Source organism: Staurois parvus, unplaced genomic scaffold, assembly GCF_062004578.1.
Source record: "Staurois parvus isolate SC_StPar_1 unplaced genomic scaffold, SC_StPar_1.0 ptg000263l, whole genome shotgun sequence".
NCBI classification, from domain to species: domain Eukaryota; kingdom Metazoa; phylum Chordata; class Amphibia; order Anura; family Ranidae; genus Staurois; species Staurois parvus.
In genome coordinates this window covers 4,420,330-4,443,534 of record NW_028318059.1, presented here as the reverse complement: position 1 = coordinate 4,443,534, position 23,205 = coordinate 4,420,330, and the positions used below count along the sequence as shown (strand labels likewise).

The following is a 23,205-nucleotide window of genomic DNA, read 5'->3' as shown; positions in this document are numbered from 1 at the left end:
TTTGAGAGAGTGCATGTGATCATCACAGGGCCAATCCGTGATGTCCAGACAGAGGGTTAGGGGTCCTACAGCCTCATAGGACACTCAGGAGAGAATGAAAGCGCCTCCTACAAGCTTAACCAGTGCTCTGCTGAACACTGAAAAAAGTCACAAAACTGCTCCAACTGCTGACGAGAAAAGGCATTTAGCAGTTTATATTTACTAATATAATTGCTTTTTCATGTTCTGTGTACTGTGGGAGACCAGATATAGTGAATGCAGGGTCATGGGTTTAGTAACACTTTAAGTTCTCTGCCTCTGTTGCTGTGCAAGAAACTGGCGCTGGTGGCTCTGTTTGCGACGGTGCAGGGGACCATTCCTATGTGAGGGTAGCTCAGGGGCTGTCTGTGCAATAGATGTCCGATATGTATGCTTAAGCTAGTTAGGCAATCCTGCTTATTTGAAATGTTTGTTTTCAAGACGGGAACGTCCAAAATGCCTTTTTGTGGTTCTGAAGTGTTTTCGGTAAGTTAGCCTTTAGAGGAGACCCTTCGGACGTTGTGCATTGCTACTGTAGTAGACTCCTCCCTTTTCGGGATTACCTAGGGCAATCATGATATTGTTGGAGGGGTCTACTTTCCTTATGGATCCTGGAGACCATAAAGCAGAATCGGTTGCCCACGCTATGTTTTACTATAGCCTGTTAGACAATGACCTAGTGACTTAGATGCTTACTGAATGGACCAAGTTCTTATGAGACAGTCTGGGCAATGGACAGGTGTCCACTGTCTACGGCACTGGTGGACCAAGGGTCCCAAGTATAGAGTAGCCTTGCTACCCTCCAAGTTGCCCATAGTGGCGAAGGTGCCTTGGCGAGCCCTTGGGCTTAAATGATGGTCCGCCAACTAGCCGTTTTCACTGGCTGGGCAGACTTCCCTTTCCATGGTTGACGTTTCCCTGGCTACCCTGGTTGACATCTCAAGAACCTTGCTGATGGTCAGAGTTCCCTTCCTCCCATGGCCTGGACCCACAAACCCACCAAACCTGCAGATATGTCTTCCTCTGCATGAAACCTTGCCCCAACCCTCCCCAGGGTAGGGGGTCACCTTTGCTGATTCTCATGTCCATGGACCTCCACTGTTCTGGGTCACCTTTGCTGATTCTCATGTCCATGGACCTCCACTATTCTGGACTATTAGGACCGCGATAAAATTGCTTTTCATTCTTCTCCACCAGAAAGATTCTTTCTCACCAATTTTTATCTTCCGCCATCACGACTTGTGCAGGCCCTATTTGTCCGGGAGTATTTGTCATTCTACAAGAGCCAGAACAGTTTAAAGGGGGGATAGAATGGAGAGGAGAAAATTAGTCTGGAAGGGTGAAGTTCTGTTTTAAGGCTTATGGATGGCCTCTGGGAAGGTCTAGCAGCCTCATCTGTCACAATTTCCCATTGGATCTGGCAGACGCTTGTTAAGGCGCACGCTATTAAGGGGAGAGCTCCTTCCTGCCCCTTTACAGCACGTTCCACTTGGGCTATTAGTGCCCCTTGTGCTATCTGGCATGTCTCTCAAGTTGGCGAGGTAGCTACCTGGTCATCTGTGCACACTTGCAATTTTTACACAGTTGATGTCTTTACATCTTCCGATGCTTGTTTTGGCCACAAGGTTGCAAACTGCAGTTTAAGGTCCCTTGTTTGCCCCTTTAGGGGTTGTTTGGGTGGTTGGCATGTTTGCCTGGTTTCTCCAATTGTGTTTTTTCCTATTTTCCCACTCCTCGAGGCACTGCTTTGGGACGTCCCTATAGTCAAGATTCAGAAGAGCTGTGTCCATCAATGAACGTAAGAGAACTGGATTTTCTGGTACTTACTGTAAAATCCCTTTCAATTAGTTCATTAACAGACACAGCACCCACCCCTTATTAGCGTTCATACTTCTGACACTGCTTTATGACTAACTGGATTTCCTATAGCAGAGAGGGAGTTTTATGCATGGGTCTGCCCATAGGTGGTGCTGTGTTCTTTTCTGCCTAGTGTCCTACTCCTGTAGGTGGCACTATAAACCTATGGTGAAGATTCAGAAGAGCTGTGTCAGTCAATGAACTCAAAGGGATTTTACAGTGAGTAACAAAAAATTCTGTTATTTCAACTTTGAAAGAGATCAAACCAGTTATGTCACAAAATGCCCAAATGATGAAGTTTCGACTGTCCAATTTTGGTCATGCTGTGAGAAGAGTTGGAGCACTGGAGAAGGAAATAATGTTTTGGAGATCGAAAGCACCAGGTGAAGAGAAAGACCAGGTACTAAATGGTTGGACACATTGACTACAGCTGTGGGCATGACACTGGGAAATCTCATCAGACTAGCACAAAAGCGTCTTCTTTTTAGAATGCTCATTCTTCAAGTCACTAGGCCTCAATAAAATAACTATGCATTTTGCACTCGGCAATCAGAAGAACCAGTAGGTTACCATTCTTAATTCCCCTTTCAAATACGTCTTTCACCTGGTTTTTAACTACACAATGCGTTAAGTCCTGGTAATACACTGAAAGATCTCTCCTGGCCTTTAGTAATTCTATCAAGGAGGTAGTTCAGAATGAGCTTGGGCACACCACCACTCCCTATACTGCAGTTTCCTTACAGTTTGATTGTGATTGGCTCTGCAAGATACAGGCACTCCTAGTAGCCACCTTAAAGGAGTCCCACACCATGAATGGGATAGCAGTGCCCTCATTTATCTCCCAAAAATCCATCAGATGGGAGGAGAACGAGGATTCCACTGAGGGCTCCACGCCTAGACAGAGTGCAAGCACCAGAACGCTTGATCGATAAAAAAATATATTATAATTTGTAGAGGAGTGTGATCTGAAATTCCTCCAGCTAGGTATGTGGTATCAAAGAGCATGTATAATGGTGCTGAATTGGTAAAAGATCAATTCTAGAAGGAAAACGCATGCGCTAAGTATGAGTATCGCTGGAGAACAGCGTTTTGCCAAGCTCAGTGAGGGCAGCAGAATCCACCCAGTGTTTAACTTAAGGTCTGTGTTTTTTCCCCTGGAGGGATTGGAGGTATCAAAATCATAATCTAGAAGATTGTTAATGTCTCCAGTTATCAAAAGTTTCAAGGGGATGAAAGGGGCTAGCTTCTTCAGAACAGTATATAGAACTTGATTATGAAGGGGGTGGGATATTTAACCAGGGCCAGCAACTGAAAATCCAGCTCAACAATAACAACCACATGCCTGCCCTTGAGGGTCAGTGACTACATGCTGAATAGAAGTGTGTTTGGTTCTCTGTATCCATTTTCTTTTCAACTAAAGTACTTTGTCCCTAGTAAGATCAATCTTCTGAAGGAAAGCAATCTGGGGATGTTGGAACTGTAAATACTGAAGGACTAGAGATCTTTTAAACTTGGAGTTTTAACCCTGTACATTCCTAGAGGTGATCTTTAGGTTCCTCAGCATTGCAAATCAGAGAAATGCTATTCCAGGCAGGGGTGGGGACACAGAAGTAGATGCAGAGAACCGTACAGAATCAGTCATAGGTGCAATAAAACAATACCGGTATAAACTTGTGAGAAAAAGAAAGTACAAACATGTCAAGGGCCTACCTTTTCCCAGAGGTTATGTTACTCCATGTGCTGGCATCCATCTTGGATTTCTGCTGAGCATGGTGGGAAGCTCTTATGCCTTCAGGTCTCTGAGGTCCATCCCCCAGAGGGGTGTGGCTGAGTACATATAAGCCTGTGATCCGCACATGCTCTTTGCACTTGTGTCTTGTGTCTTTGTCTTGCTACAGCTCTGTGTATATGCTCGTGACTCTTCTGGTATTCTGACTCGGCTTGTGACTAAGACCATTCTCTGTGTTTTCCTTCGATCTGACCTTCCGTTGCTGAACCCGGCCCGTGACCTGTGATTCTCTGTCTACTGTTCTGTACTGTTTTGTCCCGTTGTTGTCGACTCGGGTTGCCTGACTACGCTATTGTCATTCTCACCAGCTACACGCCATTGGCGGCGGCCATTACCGCAGCCGGGGTGTCTCGGGGGCCGCGACCTGGTTCCTGGCTGCGTCAAGTCCATCCCCACCATCAGGGGCCCTGGTGAAGGGCAGCCTGGGACTTAGACTCTGCGCCCTGAGGGACTTCGGTCTGTTGGTGGTGGTTGTCGTCAGCCAGTGCCTTACCCTGCCACTAGGCCTACCTGTCCGTTCCACAGCCCTGCCCTGACAAAACATCCATGACGGGCTAGAAAATATACCCGACACAGGATCAGAAATTATAAAAAAAAATTAAAAAGAATTAGTTCCAAGGTTTACTCTGGCGCAACAAGCCAATAGCTACAGTAAAAGGCCAGAGAAACCTTAGACCCTGAACTAAAAAAAACATAGTTGCAGAGTGATCAGAAAAACAATCCACTCTGTTAACTGAGAAACCATGGTAGGATAGTGGTAGCTCCGTATAGCATAATGAAAGGTAAACCAAATTAGCAAAAATTATAAGAGAAAAAGTCTCAAACAACCACGCATGTGCACAGGATTACATTCTTCTGAGCACCAAGGCATGCTGAGAATATACACTGAGTTGCAAATGTGTAGCTATATATTTTAAAGCATATGACAAAGAGGGTGATAAAAAGCTTCCTGCTTGCTAATTTTTGAATCAAAGGTGTGGCAGTTGTGCACTTGGACACATGGATGCTGACAACCATCTTGTTGAGGTCTACCATTTTGTTTCATACTCTACTCTACAAATATTCCACTCTGTCCTACCCCCTCCCTGCTGAATGGACTTTGGTCTGTATGTGAACTGGGGTCACAAGTACATAAGGCACAGCTGAATAAACTTCATAATTGTAATCCCTTATTAAGCCTGGTGCCAGAGGGTCTGACAAACACTTTCCTCGTAAAACTACAACTCAGTCGGTCACTTGACTTGTAAGCATTACAGCAGGGGCCATAAAACGTACATCCCACATGAGTCGTTTTTCATACAAATTCATAACTTCAGCAGAAACTAGGGCACATTGATATAAATTATATATTCAGATAGGTCATTTTAATACGAGTCACATGACACCTTACATCCCTATGTAGCGTCTACAAGAGGGTAGAAAGCAATATATTTTTATCCGGAGTGCCAGGATATGCCATATTTGGTATCTGGACGTTTGGAATATGATTCTGCATATTAATCTGCCAGTTGCTAGGATGCTACCTGTACCTATTGAAGGTTAGTGACCATGGTATAAACTTGAAGGGATTTGGTCATAGCTTGGGTCCCTAACACCTATCCCCAAATGAGGCGATCGGCCCTTTGCTTTCAGGAGACACCCCTTTGGGTTGCTAGAAAAAAGGCTGACATGCCTGGAGAGAGGAAAGAACAGATACCTCCCTTTTAATACCAGGAACCATCTTGGAGAAAGGCAACCTTTTTGTTCAGACATTTGGACTCTGCTCAAACCAAGGACTTTTGCAAGTATCCTACCTGCTGAAACGTCATTCTTTTATTTCTCTAATGTTGTATTACTATTTAAATATATATATATATATATATATATATATATATATATATATTTGTTACATCTTTTTCTGTAAATGTTTTAATTGCACCATTTTGACCTTTTTAGTACTAAATCCTATTTTCTGAAAAGTGTTGAAACTGTCTCTAAAGCTTTTAATGCAAACTAAAAGAATCCGTGTCTCTTGTGGAGAGTGCTACTGTATGTATTAACCCTCTGCATACATCTGTCTGCGGTGGCAGTGTGTATACAGACGCTTATTCAAATATAGTGTTACTGCTAAGATTTGTGAGTTTCCTCCTCCTCTGTAAAAAGATGGTGGCGGCAGTGTGAAGGGTTAATTGCGTAATTAACCTGACCCAGTAACAGTCGCTCTCAGGCTGCTGGCACATAGATTGTGGTCCAGCGAGCTGGAAAATCTTTGTGCAGGGCGCAGCTGAGAGTGGCATTGTTACGCAAGTGGCAGTGCGGTCTTAGATCGGTTGGTCCTTCGGTCGCAAGTTGGTGAGAAGGGTTGGGGTCTGATGCCGCGCACCGTCACAAAGGGCAGTGTTCCATTTTAACTGCTTGTTTACATCAGGTGCAGTGCAAGAATTTGCACAAGACTGCAGCGCACAAAAACTTTGCTGCTTTATACATTCTTATTGAATGGCACCCCCACACATCTGGCAAACATGCATGCATTCGTGGCTGCTAAAATGCATGATACTGCAGCACCATGTGGTTTGGTGCAGCGTAAATTTAAAAATCACTACTGCGCTACTTTTTTGCATGTTCCCATGTTTGGCAGCCCATTGATATTGCAACTGCATGTGCTCAAACACACCTTTTATGATGTAAGCGAGCCCTTCAGAAAACCTACAGTAAAAATATGAAGGCTACCATACTTCTTTTGAAAATGTTTTGCCAGGCAGGTGCCATGCTTGAAGGTTGAGGGGCATAGCTGGGAGTCTTTCTTGCCTATGCCTCTGATCTCTGCAGGACTGAAAAACTGTGGTCTCTTTGGAGAGGTGTAACACCCTTTGAATGGTTAGTACTTTCTCCTAGCAGCACTAGGGTTTTCGGTTCAAATGCCAAGCATAGCACTACCTGCGTGGAGTTTGGATGTTCTCCCTGTGCCTGTGTGGGCTTTCTCTGGTTACTCTAGTTTTCTCCCACACTCCAAAGACATGCTGGTAGGTTAATTGGCTCCTGCCCACTTTGGCCCTTGTATGTGTATGTCAATGTTAATTTCGTCAAGGAAAATATTTTCGCCATAGTTGTAGTCAGCTACACGTTTTCAGTCATGAAAGCTAAAAAAACAATAAAGTTAAAATTTTGCTGATGACTATGATCAAAATCAATTCCAACTTTCACCTAAAAACAAAAACGGAAAGAAAATGTGAGGGAGGGATGTTTACCCACTGGAACGTCTGTGTTAGGGACCTGCTGGCGGTAGCCTCTAGCGTTCCACAGACCGGAATTCCCCAAGGCGCGGAGTCTAAGCCCCGACCTGCTTGTTCACCAGGGCCCCTGATGGTGGGGATGGACTTGGAGCAGGCCGAAACCAGGTCGCGGCCCCTGGGTGCACCCAGCTGTGGTAGAAGCACTTGCCGGAGGTGTATAACAGGTAAGAGCCTGATGTAAGGAGGTAGAAAGAGCAGAGTCGGGCAGGCCGGGTCAATAGCGGTGGAGGCAGCATTTTTGAGCAGGTTCCCACAAATTCTCCTCTGGCCCATAGCCTTTCCACTTAATGAGGTATTGTGTTTGACCACCACTCTTCCTGCAGTCAACAATTGCCTCTACCTCCAATTCCTCTTCCCCATCAATGTCTATGGCCACTGGAGGACTGGATCTGCGATCTGAGAAAGGATCAGGTACTGCGGGTCTCAACAGTGACAGATGGAAGACGGGGTGTATCTTAAGGGATTCAGGAAGTGCTAGTTTATATGCCACTTCATTGACCTTACGTTGTACTTGGAAAGGCCCCACAAATTTGGGTGCCAATTTCCTAGACGGGCATGCCAGTTTCAGGTTGGTAGTTGCCAATCAAACCCGATCCCCAGGGTGTATAACCAATTCCCCTTTTCTCCTTCTGTCAAAAAACCTCTTGCTCTCCTCCTGGGATCTAGCCATTGTTTCCTGTAATAACTTATTATTGGTTTTGAAGAATTTTAGGGTCTCTTGGGCTGCTGGGACTGAGTTCTCTGGAACCAGATCTGGCAGGAAAGTAGGGTGGAACCCATAGTTGGTGAAGAACGTGGATTGATTGGTGGCAGAGTGGTTGGCATTTTTGTATGCAAATTCCACCATTGGCAGAAGTGTCAGCCAGTCGTCTTGCAAAAAAGAAGTATAACATCTAAGATATTGCTCGAGCGTCTGATTGGTCTGCTCTGTCTTCCCGTTAGTCTGTGGGTGATACGCTGAAGAAAAAGACAATTTGATCTCCAAACCCTCACATAAAGCCTTCTAGAATTTGGACGTGAATTGGACTCCCCGATCCGAAACAATATTTTTTGGCACTCCGTGGAGTCTCGCTATCTCCTTAATGAAGACCCGTGCTGTCTCGGAAGCGGATGGTGTCTTCTCTAGTGGAAGGAAGTGGGCCATCTTAGAGAGACGGTCTACTACCACAAAAATCATGGTGTGATCCTGCGAAGGTGGCAGTTCCACGATAAAATCCATGGAGATCATGCTCCAGGGCTGGTCAGGTATTGACAAGGGTCGTAGCAGGCCCCAAGCCCTGTCTCTGATGGGTTTATTCCGATTACAGATAGAGCAAGTTCTAATGTACACTTCACAGTCTTTGACCATACTTGGCCACCAAAATGTGCGTCGTGCCAATTCTAGGGTCTTGTGTATCCCAAAGTGCCCCGCCAATGGATGGTCATGACAATAGCCTAAAACCATGGTCTGAGCTTCTTTGGGTACCAGGATCTGTTCCCCCCTCCACAAGAGACCTTCCTTGCTCTGTATTGGGTTTCCAGGTAGATCAGGAACCCTGGTGGAAGCAGCCTGTAGTTTGGACAAAAGCTCAGACTGGAGCAATAAGAAACTACCCGCCGGTAAGATGGTATCCGGTTGGGGTGTTTCTCTAGGGTCCTCAAACATCTGGGAGAGAGCATCCGGTTTTGTGTTTCTAGACCCAGGACGATAAGTAATATGTAGGTTAAACCTTGCAAAGAATAGTGCCCATCTGGCTTGGCGTGGACGGAGGCGTTTTGCTGTCTTCAGATACTCAAGGTTCTTATGGTCGGTATAGACCAAAGTGGGGTGTAGAGCTCCTAATAGGTACCGCCACTCCTCTAATGCTGCCTTAATGGCTAACAATTCCTGATCCCCAATGTCATAATTTCTTTCCAAGGGGGAGAGCTTCCTAGAAAAGAAAGCCACCGGGTGCATTAGTTCCTTGGCCCCTACTCTTTGTGACAATACTGCTCCTACAGCTACTTCTGATGTGTCTACCTCTAATATATACGGTAACGACGCATCAGGGTGACTCAGGATGGGGGCTGTTGTGAACAGTTTCTTTAAAGCCCCAAAGGCAGCCTGTGCTGCTGGGGTGCACTGAAAACGTATCCCCACCTTTGCGAGCTGAGTGATGGGCGCTACCAGGCCTGAGAAATTCTTTATAAATTTTCTATAGAAATTAGCAAACCCGATAAACCTCTGAACCCCCTTCTTATCCGTGGGGGCTGGCCATTCCAAAATTGCCGAGATTTTCTGAGGGTCCATAGCGATCCCAGTGGTGGAAATAATGAGACCCAAAAACGAGATACTACTCTGTTCGAAACTGCATTTCTCAGCTTTGGCGTAGAGCCCATGCTGACGGAGTCGCTCCAGCACGCTCCTGACATGCTCTCAATGTGCCTCCAGGGACAAGGAAAAGATCAAAATGTCATCTAAGTACACAATTACAAAAATGTCCAGAAAGTCTCTAAAGATGTCATTCACGAAATGCTGAAACGTGGCCGGCGCATTACATAATTCAAATGGCATAACTAAACATTCAAAATGCCCAAACCAAGTGCGAAAAGTCATCTTCCACTCGTCCCCTTCGCAAATACGGACCAGGTTATAAGCACCCCTGAGATCGAGTTTGGAAAAAATGGAAGCTGTCTTCAATCTCTGGAACAGCTCAGGGACCAAGGGAAGGGGGTAGCGGTTCTTGACTGTGATTTTATTTAAGTCCCTATAATCGACACACGGTCTCAGAGATTGGTCTTTTTTCTCAACAAAAAAAATCCCTGCCCCAGCCGGTGATGTGGAAGGTCGGATGAACCCTTTCCGAGGGCTCTCATCGATATATTCCTTCAGTGCCCCCAGTTCTCCTTCGGACAGGGGAAAGATTCAGCCGAACGGTATTTCAGAACCAGGGAGAAGATCAATGGGACAGTTGTAAGCCCGATGCGGGGGAAGAATATCTGCCCCCCCGAGGGCTAAACACGTCAAGAAACTGATGATAGGCCGCAGGCACAATTTGGGCTAACTCGGTATCAGTACTCACACTTAATAAGGTGGGTGTATCTAGTGGTAACCTAGGTAAGCAATGCTCCTGGCAATAGGGTGAGTGAAACTGAATTGACCCGGCCTTCCAGTCAATTTGGGGGTCGTGGGCTCTTAGCCAGGGAAGCCCCAAAATAACTGGAAATAGGTGGGATGCAATGGCGTCCAAATGGAGAAGCTCCTGATGTCCTGACACTGTGGTATGTATAGGAGGGGTCTCCCGATCTACCGTCCCCGATTTAATTCGAGACCCAGCGGCCAAAAAAATGTTCAGGCCATGCTCCTTGGTGAGCAAAGGAATCTGCTGCTGGGCTGCGAAACTAAGGTCAACAAAGCAGCTACACGTCCCGGAGTCAATAATAGCTGTCATCTGTACGATTCTTCCGGGGAGCTGAAAAGACACACACAGCCAAGTGAGTGGGGTTGCCTGTGCACACAGTAGACATAGCAGAAATAATAGAAGAGGACTTGCGGAACTTCTCTGGGCAGGAGCACACCATGTGACCCACTGCTCCGCAGTAGAGGCATAGATTGTTTGACCGATATCTCTGGTGTTCCTCCGTTGAGAGGGACAGCCGCATCAGACCGAGCTGCATGGGCTCAACCCAATCTGATGATTCCGGACTCCGATTACCAACACTGACCTTTGGCAAGACTGGTACCCTTGGCCACATCCATGTGGGTCTCGGCCCCTGGCTGGACCTCTCCTGTCTCCTTTCCCGCAACCTACGATCGATCTGGATGGCCCGATCTATTAGGTCTTCCAAGGAGTCAGGTACTCCTACTCTGGCGAATTCATCTTTTAAAGGGTGAGACAAGCCCAACCGAAATTGATGACGCAAGGCTGCGTCATTCCACTGAGTGTCCCCACTCCAACACCTGAATTCAGCTGCGTAATGTTCCGCAGCCCGGCGTCCCTGCTGTAAGGAAGAGAGGGCTGCCTCAGGCGAGGCGGCTCGATGCGGGTCATCGTACAGCTGCGCCATTGCCTTGAAGAAGGTGGTAACAGAGTTCAGGTGTGGGTGGCGAGTCTCCATCAGGCGGTGAGCCCATCCCTAGGGTTCACCCTGCAACAAGAATATAATAAATCCTTCCTTTACGGATTCAGATGAGAAGGTCCGAGGTTGCAGATCAAAATATAGCTGGCAGGAGTTCTGGAAGGCCCTGAACTTTCCTCGATCCCCATTGAACCGCTCGGGTGTTGGCACTCGCGGTTCTGGCGGAGGGATGGAGAATGTAGCTCCAGTGGAAGGTTCAGCGGAACCCCTGGCAGAAGGCGCACTAACCGGATCTGGAGTTGAGGGCGCAGTTGCGGCCAGGCTCTGGACCTGTCCCTCCAGATGCTTATATCCTTCTTCTAGTGTTTTAACGGCTCGTGTGAGTGCCGCTAAGTGTTGGCACATCTCTTCCCAGGGAGTGGGTCCTCCTCCAGACTCTGTCATGGCCATATGGTTCTGTTAGTGACCTGCCGGCGGTAGCCTCTAGCGTTCCACAGACCGGAATTCCCCAAGGCGCAGAGTCTAAGCCCTGACCTGCTTGTTCACCAGGGCCCCTTATGGTGGGGATGGACTTGGAGCAGGCCGAAACCAGGTCACGGCCCCTGGGTGCACCCAGCTGTGGTAGAAGCACTTGCCGGAGGTGTATAGCAGGTAAGAGCCTAATGTAAGGAGGTAGAAAGAGCAGAGTCGGGCAGGCTGGGTTGGTAGCGGTGGAGGCAGCACGGTACAAAACAGTAGACAGAAGGATAAACTGGTCACAAGCCGGGTTCGGTAACAGGAGATCAAAACGTGTGGGATTAGACAGTAGAATGGGCAGGCAAGCCAAGGTTCAGAGCAGGAGACAATCAGCACATAAAGGTAAGGCAGGGTCGGCAACAAAGCAATCTAATTCAGAAACACAGGATACAGATAAGACCATACGGCAATTAGAGCACAGACCTGACCTGTTTTAAATAGGGCGCCCTGATTGGTGCCAGGTGTGTGATCGCGAGTGCGCATGCGCGACCACCGCTGCTGTCGCGGGTCCCAATGGTCGCACACCAGTGCGGCCAGGCATACCGCGCATGCGCAGACCCGTGCGCAGTCGTGGACAGATCTGGGGTCCCTGACAGTCTGTTTTCCTCAGAGCTCTGCCTGTCTGTTAAAGCCCCAGCCTCCTGACTCTTTTGGCAAGCTGTATTGGCTGAGAGACTCAAGCTCCCTCGGTCTGCCTGCTGCCTGGAAATTACTGGAAGGTACTGGAGATTTTAGTCGAAAATACAACTAAAACAATTCAGATTACTAAAATACCACTAAAGCAAAAATGGCATTTTAGTCAAAAGACTATAACTAAAACTAAATCGAAATTTGACATCAAAATTAAAAGTGCTATGTATGAATGTGAGTTAGGAACCTTAGATTGTAAGCTCCTTAAGGGCAGGGACTGATGTGAATGTGCAGTATATATGTAAAGTGTTGTGTAAATTGACAGCACTATATAAGTACCTTTAATAATAAATCAGGGTTAGACCTCATGTACACATGATCTCCCGTAGACTTTAAGCTTTCCCTACAGCAGAAAACCACTAAATGCAGCAAAAACGGGTGTAAATGCCGTACCACGTTTAGTGATTGGATGTTTTTTTATTTGATGACCAGAGTATTTTTCCATTGACATGAATAAACGCGGCTAGTGGTTACATAGTCTGGTTGAAAAAAGGCAAATGTCCATCTACTTCAAACATAAAAAGATTAAAAAAAACACACAAAGTGGACAAAAAATAAAATGAAATATGCAGTGTGTGTGTATATGTATATATATGTACCGTATTTGCCGGCGTATAAGACGACCCCCTACTTTTCCTGTTAAAATATAGAGTTTGAGCTATACTCGCCGTATAAGACTACCCCTCTTCCAACGCGCCCCATTGGTGTCAGTGGGGAGTAGGAATAGTGCCCCATCATTGGTGTCAGTGGGGGGGGAGGAATAGTGCCCCATCATTGGTGTCAGTGGGGAGGAGGAATAGTGCCCCATCGTTGGTGTCAGTGGGGAGGAGGAATAGTGCCCCATCGTTGGTGTCAGTGGGGAGGAGGAATAGTGCCCCATCGTTGGTGTCAGTGGGGAGGAGGAATAGTGCCCCATCGTTGGTGTCAGTGGGGGAGGAATAGTGCCCCATCATTGGTGTCAGTGGGGGAGGAATAGTGCCCCGTCATTGGTATCAGTGGGGAGAAAAGTGCCCCATCATTGGTGTCAGTGGGGGAGGAATAGTGCCCCATCATTGGTGTCAGTGGGGGAGGAATAGTGCCCCATCATTGGTATCAGTGGGGAGAAAAGTGTCCCATCATTGGTGTCAGTGGGGGAGGAATAGTGCCCCATCATTGGTGTCAGTGGGGGAGGAATAGTGCCCCATCGTTGGTGTCAGTGGGGAGGAGGAATAGTGCCCCATCGTTGGTGTCAGTGGGGGAGGAACAGTACCTCATCGTTGGTGTCAGTGTGGAGGAGGAATAGTGCCCCATCGTTAGTGTCAGTGGGGGAGAGGAGCGGCTGCTCCTTCTTTCAGTTGGGCCGCTTGATTTTCGCGGGGCGGTTCGGCTCCGCCTCCTCGCCGGTGATTGGTCGCCTGTGTGCCTTTCCAGTGCTGGCGCCCAATCACCGGTGAGGAGGCGGAGCCGAGCGGGCGGCGGGACCATCGAGCGGCCGAACTGGAAGAAGGAGCAGCCGCGCTTCCTGGACCGGAGCGTCGTGGGACCGGGACCGGAGCCAGGTAAGGTACAGCAGCCCCTCTGCCCACCCCTGTACTTGGTGTCCGTTGGAGGAGGAGGGGGGGCGGCGGCGCCCCTCGAAAAAGTGCCGCCCTGACACCGGCTCGCCGTATACCGACGTATAAGACGACCCCCGACTTTTCAAAAGATTTTCACGGGTTGAAAAGTCGTCTTATACGCTGGCAAATACGGTATATGTATATATATGTATGTGTGTATGTATATATATATATATATATATATATATATATAAAAAAATAAAAAGCTTAAATGTAATTTTGCATTGAAGTCAGCGGGACGCGATTTTGCATTGAAGTCAGCGGGACGCGGTTTTGCATTGAAGTCAGCGGGACGCGGTTTTGCATTGAAGTCAGCGGGACGCGGTTTTGCATTGAAGTCAGCGGGATGCGGTTTTGCATTGAAGTCAGCGGGACGCGGTTTTTGCATTGAAGTCAGCGGGACGCGGTTTCGCATTGAAGTCAGCGGGACGCGGTTTCGAATTGAAGTCAGCTGTACACGGTTTTGCATTGAAGTCTGCTATCGTTATCAGCACTTTTTTTTTTTCTATCAGCAAAACTCTGATAACCCTCTTTTCAGCCAATAACGGTATTTTCTCTTATGTTCATTGATCTACACAGCAGCTTTTTCTTTATCCATGACAAAACTGTTTTATAGCCCCACCTACAGGAGTAGGACACTAGATAAAAAAAGGACTCGACACCTCCTATGGGCAGTCCCCTCTGGTTATAAAACCCCCTCTCTGCTATAGGCTTATTGTCTCACAGATTTTTTCCTTTTTAATGGAATTGCTGGCCTTTTTCCTGTGGAGATCTGCTATCAACAGCTGGGCTGGGCGACGGGCCCCTGCCCCCTCTCTTCTATCTAGACACAGTGTGCGGCACAGGTACTTTATGGGGTGGTTGGTCCTGCGGGCTCTCCTCCCCAACCCCCCCCTTGGCAGCTGACCAGGTTCGATGCGTCAGGGAGTATTATTATTATTATACAGGATTTATGTAGCGCCAATAGTTTGCTCAGCGCTGTACATTATAATGGTAAACAGTACACGAGACAGTATAGTAACAATATGATTCAATACACGAGGGGTTTCGAGAGCCCTGCTCCTTGGAGCTTACAATCTAGGAGGGAGGGGATAGTGGTACAGGAGGAAATAGCTGTGGGGGATGGAGTGGTAGGAAGAGTGGAGGAGTTCAGTAATTAGCTGAGGGGCGGGGTAGGCTTCCCAGAAGAGGGAGGTTTTTGGGGTGCGCCTAAAGGTGAGGAGAGTAGGTGATAGTCTGATGGATTGGGGTAGGGAGTTCCAGAGGATGGGGGAAGCCATGGAGAAGTCCTGGAGACAGGCATGGGAGGAGGAGACCAGGGAACTAGAGAGTAGGAGGTCTTGTGAAGAGCGGAGAGTACATTTTGGGTGGTATTTGGATACCAGATCGGTGATGTAGTTTGGGGCAGTATTATGAACAGCTTTATACGTCAATGTTAGCATTTTGAATTTTATCCGTTGGGCAGTCGGAAGCCAGTGGAGGGATTGGCAGAGGGGGGTGGCGGATACGGAGCGGTTTGTAAGGTAGATGAGTCTGGCCACAGCATCCAAGATAGACTGAAGCGGGGATAGCCTGCGATGAGGTAAGCTGATAAGGAGGGAGTCACAGTTGTCAAGGCGTGAAATAATAAGGGAGTGAATGAGTTGCTTGGTGGTTTCCGGGGTTAGTAACAAATGTATTTTAGAGATATTGCGGAGGTGAAGTCTACATGAGTTTGTCAGCTATCGGACCTGGGGCTGGAAGGACAGATTGGAGTCTAGGATGACACCTAGTACTCTGGCTTGAGGGGTGGGACTGATGATGGTGTTGTTGGTCTTGATAGAGAAGTCGCGGGGGGGGGGGTGCGGGCTGGGGGGAAAACTAGAAGCTCAGTTTTGGAAAGATTTAGTTTGAGGAAGTGGTGTGACATCCAATCCGATATGTCGCTTAGTAGGCTTGTAACACGGGTGAAGACTGAAGGGGTGAGGTGAGGGGTAGAGAGATAGATTTGCGTGTCATCGTCATAGAGATGGTAGTTGAAGCCGTGAGAGTGTATCAGTTGGCCAAGGGAGGAGGTGTAGATGGAGAAGAGAAGGGGCCCGAGGACAGAACCTTGAGGACCCCAACAGAGAGGGGGAGTGAAGAGGAGGTGGCAGCGTTATAGCTAACACTGAAGGAGCGCTGTGATAGGAAGAGAGCCAGGAGAGGGCGGAGTGGAGTGTTGAGGGCGTTTTAGCGTGAGGGATGTTAGGTGGGGTGGAAGTCTGAGCAGTGGCGATGTCCCTACGAATTGCGTCAATCTTGTTTTTGAAGTGGTTAGCAATCTCGTGGGCAGTGAGTGAGGTACTGGGTGGAGGTGGGGGCGGAGAGAGTAGAGAGTTAAAAGTAGAGAAGAGCCGGCGAGGACTGGAGGAGAAGGTATTAATGAGGGTAACAAAGTAGGTTGAGTACCCTGACATACTCTGAAAACAAAACCCTGTTTTTAACGCAGACTGTAAGACAGTTGGGACAGTTGCCATTTTTGTGCAGAAGCACAAAATAATGCCAATCATCCCATCCTATAACCAGCCTTAGCAGTAAGATGCACATGGAAAGGCAATGCACATCACAATCAAACAAAGAATTTCCCAGCAGCACTTACCAGACAGCCTGCAAAACAACCAATTTTGCCTTGTCTAACAGTTTGCGCACGTTGCAAATACATGCGTAAGCCACAGTCCCGCATCAATGGTCCTCTCTATAATGTTATAATAAATTATATAAAATTTCCAGATCCTCTATAGTAGGAACACATATATCAATAAATAGGCTAAGGGAAGGTTTGCCTGGAGGAGTCCATCCCTCCTTAAAGGTACAGGGACACACGTGACACCCAACTATAGCAAAATTACATCAAAAGCAACCAATGTGTCCCTGCGACACACGGTGGAGGGTGCCGGTTCAGGCTGGTTTTCTATGCATGCTGCCTACGGGAGTTACTTGGCCCCCCTGCTACTTACTCCTCTGTGACTGTCTTGTCCATCCTTCTCTGGTGTCCCGTGGCTCCCCTGTTTTCCTGTAGCCCATGGCGGCGACTGTCTGTGGGCTCTGTATGGGGTTGTGCAGGATCTGCTCCTTCAAGGAGTGACTGTCCTGGTGCCCGAGTCAGAGTGGTCCAGGAGACTTTATTCCAATCTGTTCAGTCCCCTTCACCAGGGGGATTTTCCGGTCCATAGACATCAAAGATGCTCACTTTTTCATCTGCAAGGGACATCAGCTTTTCCTATGCTTTGCTATTGGGGACCCACATTATCAGTTTGCAGTGCTGCCCTTCAGTCTGCCCTCCTCTCCCCAAGTGTTTACAAAGGTCTTGGTCCTTGTCCTGGCCTTGCTGAGATAACAGGGGATCGCTGAGTACGGTTACTTGCACGACTTGCTCCTGCAGACAGAGACTCGCTCGTCCCTTGGACTTGGGGAGATCACCATGCATTCCCTCCAGGACTTCAGGTGGATCTTGACCCTCAGGAAGTCTGTTTTGATCCCATCCATGTACTTGGAGTTTTTGGGGGCTGTTCTTTGATTTAGAGCAAGGTGTTCCTCCCTCCGGACGCTCCAGTCTGTGGGCTAGCAGCTCTGGGATTGCAAGTGGCCCTCCTTGTGTTTTTTGCATGCAGGTTTTTGTCCTGATGTTGGCTACCTTCGAGACGGTCTGCATACAAAAACACTGCCGTAGGAAATCCTACCCAAATGGAATTGGTTTCCCGCTGCCTTGGACATTCGGATTCACCTGGAGTAGTCGACGAAAGCCACCCTCCTCTGGTGCTTGCGGTCTCTGGCCTCACAGTATAGGATGTCATTCCTTCCCCTTCGCTTGGGGCTCGGGAGGAGTCCTGGGATCAGACTCTGCTCAGGTTCACTGAACTCCAGAGGAGGCTTGACTGCCCATCAATGTTCTGGAGCTGCGGGAGATCAAGTTGTCGCTGACACATTAGTTGGATCTCCTAAAAGGTCTGCCGACCAGGATACAGTCAGACAATGGCACCATGGTAGCTTAAGTCAATCATCAAGGAGGCATGACAAGTGCAGCAGTGGTGCTGGAGGCGGCTCATCCTGAGATGAGTGCAAAGGTTTGTTCCAGCTCTGACCACCGTACACATTCCAGGCGTCAGAAAACTGGCAAACAGATTATCTCAACCATCAGGTGCTGAGTCAGGCAGAGTGGTCCCTACATCTGGAGATGTTCGATCAGCTCTGCCTTCACTGGAGGACCCTGGATGTGGATCTTCTGGCATCCCATCTCAATCAGAAGGTTTGTGGCAAAAGTACAATTTCTTCTTACCCTCCAACTGATTCCTTGTCTACGACGCAGGATAGAGGCCGAAGGTATCCTGGTGGCTCCTGACTGACCTCACTGTCCATGGCACGCCAGTGTGGTGCAATTAGTGGTGGATGCTCCCTGGTGGCTGCCTCTTTGGGAGGACCTTCTGTCTCAGGGGCCGGTCTTCCACCCTGCATTAACATTGCTGGCTTTGATGGCGTAGCTTATTGAAAGCCAGGTTCTGCAGGTTAGAGGGTTGTCTGGCTTATGATTCCAACTATAGTAAAGGCCTTTAAGTCTACCTCCAGGAAGATTTATCATAGCACCTGGAGAGCCTATATCGTTTTGGGCCTTCCTTTAACAGGGTGTGGATCAGAAGCTTGCGTTGAGCGTGATCAAGGGTCCAAGGGTCTAGTCTCTGCTTTCGCTGTTTTCTTTCAGCGTCCTTTAGCCACACATTCCTCTTCAGAAGCCTGCTTTAGAGAGCATTCGAGATATTCCCTTGCTTATGTTTTCGCAGAAATTTGCTTTCCTAGTTGCTATCAGCTGTGTGGGGAGTGTCGGAATTACTGGCTTTGTCCTGTAATCCACCTTATCTGGTTTTACATGAGGGCAAGGTGGTGATTCGACCTTCCCCTTCTTTTCTACTAGAGGTGATTGTCCTCCCTTCTCTGTGTCCTCGGCTGTCGCTCCATAAAGAGGTTTTTCTGCACTCCCTGGACGTGATTCATGTGTACCTTTCAATGACTGCAAATTTTCGGAAGTCCCATTCTCTCTGTGCTCACGGATGGTCTGAAGAAAGGCTTGGCGGCTTCTTCTGCCACTATTTATTGGATTCGGTAGACGATTGTGCAGGAGTTTCACATTAAGGGGTGGGAGCCTACCTTCCCTGTTACAGCACACTCCCCTAGGGTAGTTAGCACCACCAGGGTGTTCCGATGTTAGGCGTCTGTTTGTCAAGTCTGTAAAGCGGCAGTCCAGTCATCTGTGCATGTTTTCGAAGTTCTGGAGGGTTGATGTGTTTGCATCTTCTGATACTAGTTTTGGCCACAAAGTTTTGCAGGCGGCTGTTTAGGACTTTTGGACACCCCTGGGGGTGGTTTGGAGTGTTGGCATGTTGGGGGGAATGGGGTTTCTTCTCCATTAGTTGGTTTGCCTACCCCTCACCCCAATGCTTGGGAACATCCCTGTTTGGTCATGGATAAAGAAGAAGGAGCTATGTCCGTCAATAAAAGTAAGAGAAAACGGGAGTTTTTTGTATGTACCATAAAATCCCTTTCCCTGAGCTCATTGACAGACACAGCACTCACCCCTCTATGGAGTTTCTCCTTTGACACTGCTTGTGAACAAATGAAGGCCAATAAGAGAGAGGGGGATTTGCTCTGCCCATAGGAGGTGCTGAGTCTTGTTGCCTAGTGTCCTACTACTGTAGGGGGCTATAAAACCCTGTTTGGTCATGGATAAAGAAGCAGCAGCTGTGTCCGTCAATGAACTCAGAGAAAGGGATTTTACAGTGAGTACAAAATAATCCAGTTTTTCCTGCATTTATTTTTTAACCGTGAACTTAGCCTTTAAATTGTGTTCTTTCCATCCCTATAAAGGATATTTTATATAAAGGACAGTACACCCATAGTTAATTCACACATCAACAGCTCTGAAACTGACAGCCTGTATAGGAGTATGGTTAAAGAGCTGTAGGCAGTGTATGCAGGAGTCTGACATTGCACCTGTGATCTTCTGATCGCAGATGCAGTGCTGTACTTTATTTGTTTTCTTAACAAAGTTGAATTGGCAAATTCTTACCTGTCCTGCCTGTATAGCACTCAAATTACCCCTGCCACATGGTCCGACCTCTTGGAAAATCTGTGTGATGTATTGTTTCCTGCTGTATCAAATGTAGATCTAATAGCGCAATATGTTTCACTTATTTTCTGTCACTGTCATTCTGATAACCTTTGGTCTCCTTACATAAAAGATAAATGTACACTCCGTATGCCCACATAGACACATTGTATTAATGCAAGGTAAATGTATTTTTAATGCAGTATTCTTTATTAATAACCTGTAGTCTTAAAATTACCAAATGCATCAGTTTAGAATCCACATACAGTTGTGTTCAAAATATTAGCAGTGTGTTGAAAAAAGTGAATAAAGCTCAAACTCCTTTTACTAGCTTTTATTTTCATACACACAAATGCATTGGGAACACTACACATTCTATTCCAAATCAAAACATGAAGAAAAATATATCAAATTTGTGTTGTTCCTCTAAAAAAAAATTAATAAAAGTGAATATTAGACTGTTCAAAAAAAATAGCAGTGTTTGTATTCTTCTTTGCAAACTCAAACATTCACTATATAAACTCAAAATGTTTGAATATTTTGCTTTCTTTTGAATCCCTTAATATTTAGTTGTATAACCACTGTTTCTGAGAACTGCTGTACATCTGTGTTGCATGGAGTCAACCAACTTCTGGCACCTGTGAATAGGTATTCCAGCCCAGGATGATTGGACTACATTCCACAGTTCTTCTCTTTTTTTCGGTTTTTCCTCAGAAACTGCATTTTTGAGGTCACCCTCCAAGTTTTCTATTGGATTAAGATCCGGGGATTGGGCTGGCCACTCCATAACGTCAATCTTGTTGGTCTGGAACCAAGATGTTGCATGTTTACTGGTGTGTTTGGGGTCGTTGTCTTGTTGGAACACCCATTTCAAGAGCATTTCCTCTTCAGCATAAGGCAGCATGACCTCTTCAAGTATTCTAATGTATTCAAACTGATCCATGATCCCTGGTATGCGATAAATAGGCCCAACACCATAGTATGAGAAACATCCCCATATCATGATGCTTGCGCAACCATGCTTCACTGTCTTCGCAGTTTACTGTGGCTTGAATTCAGTGTTTGGGGGTTGTCTGACAAACTGTCTCTGGCCACTAGACCCAAAAAGAACAATCTTTCATCAGTCCACAAAATGTTGCGCCATTTCTCTTTAGGCCAGTCAATGTCCTCATTGGCAAATTGTAACCTCTTCAGCACGTCTTTTTTTCAACAGTGGGACTTTGCGGGGGCTTCTTGCAGATAGCTTGGCTTCACATAGGCGTCTTCTAATTGTAACAGTACTCACAGGTAACTTTAGACCTTCTTTGATCTTCCTGGAGCTGATTGTTGGCTGAGTCCTTGCCATTTTGGCTATTCTTCTATCCATTTGAATGGTAGTTTTTTGCTTTCTTCCAAATCTTTCAGGTTTTGGTTGCCATTTTAAAGCATTTGCGATCATTTTAACTGAGCAGCCTATCATTTTCTGCACTTCTTTATATGTTTTCCCCTCTCCAATCAACTTTTTAATCAAGGTACGCTGTTCTTCTGAACAATGTCTGCACTGACCCATTTTCCTCAGTATTTCAAAGAGAAATGCACTGTAACCAGCATGTACAACATTTGCTGCCTTCCTTCCTTAAATAAGGGCAATAATTGCCACCTGTTTTTCAAAGAATGAATGACCTCACTAATAGAACTCCACACTGCTATTATTTTGAACATGCCCCTTTCAATTAGTGATTCAATTACACAGAATCAGCAGCATGCATGTCATGACTGTTGGGTCTGTTGGATTTCTATTACTCTACTACACCTGCTAGTAAATTATTTGCCATGTAGAAATATCATTTCTACCAAAAACAGTGATTGATCAGGTTAGTGATGTCTGACGGCTATTATTTTGAACACAACTGTATATACACTATATAATATGGTGTAATGTTTTTATATATAACCTGGCTTGTAATAAAACATGGGGCATGTTGTTTCTCTATGATCTTATACATTTTCTTTTTTATTCTGCCATGCCCTATATAATAAGATTTGTTGTATTATCCTTTGAGGTTGTGCCCCTCAAACCGTTTACATAATATGTTTCTTGAACTTACAATCTGCCTAGATCTTTGGGACCTCACCAGAGTGTCCTGCATGCCTTTCTGAACTTGAGTGTTTGTTTATTTCTGTTCTGCAGGTTCAGAAAGCATGGGATCTTCTCCAACAACGGATCCACTAGAATGCCTCCAATGCAAGACCCTGTTTTAATTTAAGAGGAGCATAGAAGTTTTCTTTAAGAATATTGATTTTTTTTTTATCTCCTCATCTTCCACTCTCTCTGTGCTTTTTTTTTTTTGTTTTTATGTATCTCAAAATGTTTTATAATCAAAGCACATTGATGTGACAAACACACTATGAAGCACTCTTTGCTCAGTAAGTTAATATTGCTGAACATATGAATGTTTTTGTTGCCTTCAGCAGTATATGGAGTAAAAAAACAAACAAACAATGGAGCCTATTAATCAAACTTTGAGCATGGAAAATGTATGGAAATTGCTCAAAGCAGCCAGGTGCCAATTGTAATTTTTTAGTAAAATTAAGAAGTAGAAATTGTCCTGCTTGGTCCTTGTTGGCAGCCACCCTAATTTTGTTTTGCTTTTTGTTCCTAAAAGGATTTAACAGTTGTGTTTTAATACATGGGGGGATTCAATTAAATTGTTGATTGTGGTAATATAACCAGGATTAACTGTCGGTAAATGGAAAATAAGTAACTTCAGCTATTTTACAAAAGTTGTACATGTCATATACATCTGTCTGCTGAATAAAATCTTCCTGATGATCATGAATCTGCATATGGTTTTTACAAGGGTGAGCAGGTAAGCTTTCCTAAATCACTGGACTTGAACCTATCTATCTAAAACGATATCTATGCAATTTTTTTCTTTTTCCTGCAGTCAGTCCTTGGCTCCAACCATGCTTCTCATGCTAACTTCGCTGCTTAACCATTTGTTGCCAGTGCTCTGATTCTTGGCAAATAACTTCAATTTGTGTGCAGCCTTAAATCCTCCCCACTGCCTGAATGTGAAACACACTGTTTTGTGAAGATTTAAGGAAAGCTTGTATTAAGAGAAATGTGCGAGTTGCCATTATTGATCACCACCTGAAAATGCTTGCTACTTAGCTGTCATGCTAATGCAGAGTTTCAACACGTGGCATTTCTGACACCAATTACTGAAATCAGTGCCAGCCAGCCAACTAGTATTCTCAGGAGGAGGTCCACAGTGGCAGGCTACATGTTTCTCTTAGCATGGGTTTTCATTTTTAGTTTTGATTAGTGTG

General features: G+C 46.2%; 1 protein-coding gene across 4 annotated transcripts in view; it reads left to right on the top strand.

The window, feature by feature from the left end:
• COASY (Coenzyme A synthase) overlaps window positions 1–22,712 on the top strand; it is a 223,500-nt gene extending 200,788 nt beyond the window's left edge. For all 4 annotated transcript variants that reach the window (XM_089681298.1, XM_089681296.1, XM_089681297.1 and 1 more), the window contains one exon: window positions 22,064–22,712. In XM_089681298.1, coding sequence (XP_089537424.1) covers window positions 22,064–22,105 — 42 coding nt within the window. In that variant the 3' untranslated portion in view covers window positions 22,106–22,712. The remainder of the gene's footprint in view (window positions 1–22,063) is intronic.
• The last annotated feature ends 493 nt before the right edge of the window (window positions 22,713–23,205 follow it).